Raw genomic sequence first — 7,164 nt, forward strand, 5'->3', positions numbered from 1 at the left:
GCATTAGTTTGGGCTAGTATTAACAGACGTAACTCACTTGTTCTAATGGGGCGAGTGTAGTAAGGTGGTCCTATCTTCTCTCGGCTTGTGCTGTACACTCTGAGCTGGTGGTCTGATCCAGGACTGAGGTTGCTAAGGGTTATGATATGAACACCAGCAGGGAGGGAGTACCAGTCACATGTGTTCCCACACAATCCCTCACACAAACTGTCACACATTCCTGGACAAACACACACTTTCACCCCATCAATCAGACCCAGCTGTGGATGCTGGATGTACAGTTGTGCAGAGTTCATGCCCACTGAAAGAGAGACTGCTACCTGAACTGGCATTGGATCTACACATACAGAGGGAGAAACAGAGACAAAGATTTACATAATTTAAATGACTAGTATGGTAGACACATAACAATAGTCAGGCACCCATAAGAGCAATGAAACATGTTTTGCTTACAGTATGAAGCTTCAGCTTTCCAAATTAGTCAAATCAAGTTACAGCCTTTTAGTACTGCAACTTAACAGGGAAACACAAAGAGGAAATTGTATTTAGATAATGCTGCAACTTTGCTTGATACCCACTGGCTATCTCAGACGACTGAGGCCTTATTTTAGCTTTAGATAAAGTTTTGAATACATTTGTGCACAAAGCGAGGACTGTGGATTTTGGCCCCCAACACTTACATTTAAAACACATTTGGAGAGGATATTCTACTGGTCAATATGAACAGGAAGAATGATTACAGCAACCAAACTTCTATCAATGTTCATTTGGGAACCTGACAATTGTTTTAGAACATTGTGAACCTACCCTTTAAAGGCAGAATTGTTGTTTCTTTTACCTGTGGTGTGTATAACACTGGTCATCTTGCTCCTGTCTTTTCCCCTTAGAGAGACCACTCCAACTTCATATGTCTGACCTGGAGTAAATGTGCCCAAATTAACACACACAGACTCATTTACCCAGTGTGCACCAGGACTTGACTGGTTTATCCACAGTGAGGTTGGAGTGGGGTTGATGAGTGGGTGGGATGTGATATAATAACCATCTGGTGGGTCATCAGGTGAACTGGTCCAGCAGACTGTCAGATTTCCTGTCGTGCTCAACACTTCCAGACCACGAGGGGCCCTCACCGCTACGAGGCACAAAAGAAGAACGTTATTTAGTTGTCAACTACAGTAACTGTAACGTAGGTCAAAGCAAAGTTATCTGCATAACACAATTATGCATGCTTTTTGTTTAGACAATTACTGAGATCATACTGTACATTTAAAAATCTCAATTGTATCTACTTTGGTTGACAAAATAGATCAGCAAAGTTCCATATACTCACAATAGACACAATGCAAAAAATCTAAAAAGGCAAATGTTGTCCTCTCAATAACAGTGAGACAAATAAGTGTGTAATAATCGCTTTTGATCACAAATGTATCGAGCAAAATGCCCATTACAGCAAGGATCAAGCAAATGAAACCAAATGAGTTGATTTTATCACATCCGGACAATTTACTAAGTAAAAGACAGTTCTACTAAACCCACTGACTGGACCTTTGGGGTGAAGTTTAAGATGTTTAGCGTCTTACCCAAATCACAAATTCCAATTACAGATAATCCACAGTATTTATCTTGAGAGGATGCCACCTCACTTTTGACACCTTGTAATAAGGTGGTGTTGCCACCCAGAATTGAAGAAACTAGTCAGATTAACAGCAAAATGGCCTCACAACATTTTTATATTTTGCCCTAATTTTCAAGCAATACCTTCCTAGATGTGAATATCAAATATTGAAATTAATCATTAACATTTTGACATGAACGGGTAGGAATATCACAGGTGTAAATAATAATAGTAATGACAGCTAAATGCAATTTAATTTCCTGTTTCAGTATTGTTCATACATGACTCACTGTCACACTGTCATGGCTGCTTAGAAAAAGGCCTGTTACTGTACATGCTTACCCGTCGATACAGTCACAGGTGCCTGTCCACAGCTCTCTATCCCATGCTGGGTGACTGTGTAAACTTCAACCCTGTATTCCCTGTAAGACTCCAGCCCTCCAATCACAGCGGTGTATGACTGCAGCCCACCAGTCTCAGATAACCTGGAGATATTGGTCATTCCAACTATTCTCTCTTGTCTTGAAGACATGTCCATATAGCGCAAAACAAATGTCCATCCAACCCTGACCTGTGCATCCATCATCATCCAGTGTACACTAATCTGACTGACGCTAACAGAGCCAACAGTGATATTTTGAGGAGGAGGAGGTCCTGAAAGAAAAAGAACATACACATTTCAATTTATATCCGTTCGCATTAGATGTTGCTTGTCTAACTTGTGTGTGTCACAGGATGTCAGCAGACTCACTAGTGTACGCTGTCCGTGTTTGCCCCAAGCTCCAGGCGGAGCCAGCAGGATGAGAGGCTCGAAGGGTGAAAGTGTAGATGCTCCCCGGAGACAGACCTGCCACAGTTACCCCTCTGGAGGAGAGGGAAATGGGAACCCTGACAATTTTTTGAATACTGCTCTGTGTCCTCTTTTTGTCCTCTGACTTTCTGCTTCTATCTTCTTCACCCTGACCTGACTCTCCATTTGTCTCCTCCTGGTACTGGAGGAATATCTCAAAAGATGAAAGATTAAAAGAGTTCAAGGGTGAGAGGTCACTCCAACGAAGCTCTACGTGTTGCTCTGTCACCTGAACCAAGTCAAAGGAGAATGAGGCAGGGGCTGGAGGCGCTGTGAAAGAGGGAGAAGCAGAGTAAAAATCATAGCAACTTGAGAAGGAATGAGGGAAAGAAGTGCTAACAAGTTATATGGTTTAGGTTAACTAGTAAGTATTTTGCATTAGTTATTTACCCTGAGATTGAGCAATATCATGGTTAAAGGGCTGTGATGTTGCAAAAAGTGCGTTGATCATTTTAACAAGTGATATTTTAAGGCTAACTCCTCAAAATGGTCAAACAATAGGCTCGTTCAAGATGAACTGTGCCTCGCCTGTAAAGTGGACGAGAGCAGGCGGCAGCAGCCGGGGGCGGTGACAAAAATCCGCTGTCAAGTCGGACAGTTTCCAACCGATTCCAGCAGCCTTCAGGCTGAACAGGAAGTGACAGGAACACTGTGGTCCGATTCCGATTTAATAAAATGTTATCAGACCCATATATCAGCTCTACACAGTCTCCAGTTGTTTTTATTATAACAGAGTAACTGTCAAAATGCTCTACATGCGATCTGTTGCTGATTTACACTGTAGATGAGAGTCTCTCTGACTTCTAAACGTAACTATCAGCCACACAACATGTGGTTTGTACAGAATAAGCCTTTAAATCAGACAAATAGCAGTTAAAATCCCTCCAATTTAAAATCAATAAAAAGTTTATATAAAACCTCATCATGTTGAGTCGATTCTGAACCAATCAGCTGTTAGATCAGCTGAGAGGCCGGCGTTTCCCAGCATGCCCTGGGTCCGCCTGGGTCTTGCAGTCGGTGGAGAGCAACTGCGCTGCCTGCGTCTCAAAACTGTGGCCGCCTTGATCTCGTGAGGTTATCGTTGCCCACGTGTGCATGACGTCAGAGCAAGTCGGGATCAAGTCGGACACAAATCTAATCAGCATGCATTGGGTGGCGATCGCCCAGACCTGCACAGACCTGGCTCATCTCGAACAAGCCTACTGTGTGTGCAGTAAATGCTGTGGTTAATAAAGGTATATCACACAAGTTATTTACTCTGGCAATGGCAGATGAAGGGTAAGGGGATGTTACAGAAGAACGGAGTGAGAAAGTATCCTGGCCCTGTGGCATTCCTCTGAAGGGCAAAACAGTCTGTCTGATTGGCTGGCAGTAATGACATCATTGTGTTCGTCAGGTTATACACTGAGCCATCAGACCAGAGAGGTTTTCCCTCCTCCTGTGGGGTGACAGAAGAGAGATATTATGCACTGTGCCGTATACATGAGACAGACATCACCAGCTCACTGTCAATAAAGTATCAAAAACAAAACTCCTCTTCAGGGAGTAAATATTGCCATGGAGCTTTTTCTGTTAAAAAAGTAAACCACTTTGCCCAGATATACTCCAACATGTGAGGACCGTACTGCAGGCTTTGGTCAAAACAGCCCAAGGGAAAACTGTCATATTGTCAGTTTGTCTTGGATAGGCTGGCTTTGAAATTTTATAGTAATTTGTATCTGTAAGATCTGTATTTTCTTAAACTATTCAACTCAATCATAAAAAGAAATCCTACAAAGAGTATTAATATGTTACACCTCATTCAAGTATATTCACAATACATATAAAACTATTTGGGCCATTTTCTTAAAACGTCTTAAAACAAAGACATTGTCATTTCCTTTGTATAGGTTCCTTAACACAAAATGTATCTAAAAATGTTTATTTTCTTACGATGTGCACACTACAGAAGTGTTCTATAGTGTTGACAAAATTTTGTGCAGGGAAGTTTAATTATACTGGAGGATATTTTCAAATCTACTGTCCTGCGGTTAACTTTCCACATATCGCTCCAAAACCAAAATCTGCAGGACAGAATAACTGCTGAATTCCTACAGGATATGAAAAAGCCTGCACTGTTTTGTAAATACTTAATCACAAGGTTTTCTTGACAAATCCCTATTTAAATTACTAGCTACAAAGTTATTCATGAATATTCATAAACATTGTCAAATGTGATCCGTTGTGAGGAAAGGTAATTAAATAATACATTATGCACATTTTCAAAGAAACATTAGCTATTCTGACAATGGAAATGGAAAGTCACAGTACAAAGTAATTATTTATTATGGTTCAAAAAAGCACTTAAATATATATATTTCTGTAATAAAGCTACCTGCTGGTCATTGAGTCCAGTCCATAGCAGCAGCAGGTTGTTGTGGCTCCGCAGGTGAGAAGAAATAAAAAGCAGATCTTCCAGGGTCTTCAGGTCGGCCAGGTGACTTCCAGCTGCCAGGCCTCTGCAGCGGTGCTGGGCATCGCTCCAGGTCAAACCCGTCCTTCTCACAGTGTAGCAACTTCTCCCATCGGCCAACCAGTCAGGGGGGCACTGAGCTGGAGACAGAAATATTATCATCAACTAATACAATCATTTTTAAGGCAAATTGTGGTCATATGATGGATTGATTGTTGTAAAGCAAATGTGTACCTGTTTCCATGCCACTGCTGAGACTCTGCTTTAAAGTCATATTAAGGTGTTTAAAGAACGTAGTCACCACAACTTTGGCCTTGAAGCATGTGCCAGGCTGGAGACCTTTCGCTGTGTACCAAGAGTTTGCCTCTGACGAGTTTACGTTTAAGATGTGTGTGAAAGATTGTGTTTGAGTGTTGTATAGACTCAAGGTGGATAAGCTTTGTTGTCTGTGAAGTCTCCAAGTCAGGAGAGCAGTAGTCGTCGTGCTGTATACATGAAGGGAGGACACGGAGACTGGAACTGAACACGCATACAAAAGAGGAGTAGAGACAAGATGAAAGATAATAACATCAATAAGCATTATACAGTACCAAACACTAATAAAGTATGTTATTTTTTTCCATCCGCACTGTGGTATTCAGAGTTCACAGACACTCACTGAAGTGAAAAGTCTTTGCCTCGAGAGTAGCATCATTTCTGCTGGCTCTCAGGGTGATGTTATATCCTCCCGGGTCCTCAACCAATCGCAGTGACATTTTGCAGTCAGGGGAGCACGCTGAATGATTAAATGGCTCCACATATACCTGCAGAGACGTGGCAATTAATTAAGTTCTCAAAATAAATAAGCTCAAACTAATGAAACTGAACCAGAGTATATCTGCATTATCCCCTGTACTAGTGTTCTTACCAGCTGGTTACTTGCAGTCCTGCAGATGACTGTGTAGGTGTCTGAATCTTTAGTGGAAGGGAAGGACTGGAATACAACTTCAACCTCAACAGGGTTTAAATGCTGTTCACAGGTCAGCAGGACCACCTGAGGAGGAGGAAAGTAGTGTCACAGGAAGCCAAAGATCCTATGTAGCCTCCCTTCAATACAATTCCAATACATCTGGCAAGATAGATAAGCACGATGGATATTGAATATAAACTGCTTTATACAGGACTGCAAGTGGTGCAGGCCTTCGCTTACCTGGCATAAACTCGCAAGTAACCACAGACGCTCTGTTCCACCCATTGGAAATGTCACTCATCTCATCAAGCAGTCCTTCCAACAGTCACTGATCCACGTGGATACATACGGTCACTTCCAACGCGAGAGACAGCGGATCATGGCTGTGCTTTCAGTCATTGGTCGGCTCATAAATAAACCCGAGACACTTCCCCTGTGCGTAAACATCGCTTGTGGAAAGTCCCAAACTATTTGGCTCGCTGACGTACAGCTGAGCGTCAAAAAGTTAACTGTTTGTAACTTTTTAAGACTCGAAAATTCTTTGAAAGTAAATTACATAATCCTAGCTATCTCAAATCATGGGGAAGCTCTACTTGTTTGGACCTTAGTTTAAACTAGAGCCTGAACTTTGAATTTAGCGCGCACTAAAAGTCAGCGTTCAGTGGCTGTTTCCTCGAGAAGCAAACCCTTATGTGAAGGAGACAGTCTGCTTGTGTGTATGGAGAGAGAGAGAGAGAGAGAGAGAGAGAGAGAGAGAGAGAGAGAGAGAGAGAGAGAGAGAGAGATTGTGGATGTATGAGTATAAGTACAACCCAATTTGTTCTGGCTCTTTGTTGGGATAAGAGCAGTTCACCATGGCAACCACGGGCACATGGCCACTCCAGAGCTATAGGCTCCTGAGGAGAGAGGTGGGGGAGGCTGTGGATGTGGGGCATACTGAGGGGATAAGAGATTTGGTGGGGCTTTGTGGGAAATTGAGATGTGCTCAGTGGGCAAAGCCACCAGCCTTACACCCTTGTATGACCAACCGTCAGTCACAGCAGACATGTCTCCAAAACCTCTAAAATAAGCATATGCTCCACATTTTTCATAACAACGCAGTGGTGAGAATGGTTTGGCTCAGACCTGGGATGTGGTGAAAGTGCTGGCTCATGTGGAATGACAGGAATGTGAAAAGGAGAAATGACTGACGGACAGAGAGCTGAGTCCACTGAGGGGTTCTGTTATGAAGAGGTGACTCCCACACAGCAATAAGCTCTCAGAGGTGAAACACAAACACATGTCAGCACTATAGATGC

General features: G+C 42.5%; 1 protein-coding gene across 1 annotated transcript in view; it reads right to left on the bottom strand.

Moving 5' to 3' along the window:
• ptprq (protein tyrosine phosphatase receptor type Q) overlaps nt 1-6,260 on the bottom strand; it is a 39,758-nt gene extending 33,498 nt beyond the window's left edge. Inside the window, exons 1-10 of the mRNA XM_078256895.1 lie at nt 6,107-6,260; nt 5,825-5,950; nt 5,576-5,720; nt 5,152-5,436; nt 4,840-5,057; nt 3,723-3,903; nt 2,367-2,735; nt 1,958-2,269; nt 839-1,132; nt 38-337 (exon numbers count right to left, since the gene is read on the bottom strand). Of these exons, the coding sequence (XP_078113021.1) occupies nt 38-337; nt 839-1,132; nt 1,958-2,269; nt 2,367-2,735; nt 3,723-3,903; nt 4,840-5,057; nt 5,152-5,436; nt 5,576-5,720; nt 5,825-5,950; nt 6,107-6,151 (2,275 nt within the window). The 5' untranslated portion in view covers nt 6,152-6,260. The remainder of the gene's footprint in view (nt 1-37; nt 338-838; nt 1,133-1,957; nt 2,270-2,366; nt 2,736-3,722; nt 3,904-4,839; nt 5,058-5,151; nt 5,437-5,575; nt 5,721-5,824; nt 5,951-6,106) is intronic.
• Between the last annotated feature and the right edge of the window lie 904 nt (nt 6,261-7,164).

Source organism: Sander vitreus, chromosome 8 (assembly GCF_031162955.1).
Source record: "Sander vitreus isolate 19-12246 chromosome 8, sanVit1, whole genome shotgun sequence".
Classification (NCBI taxonomy): Eukaryota; Metazoa; Chordata; class Actinopteri; order Perciformes; family Percidae; genus Sander; species Sander vitreus.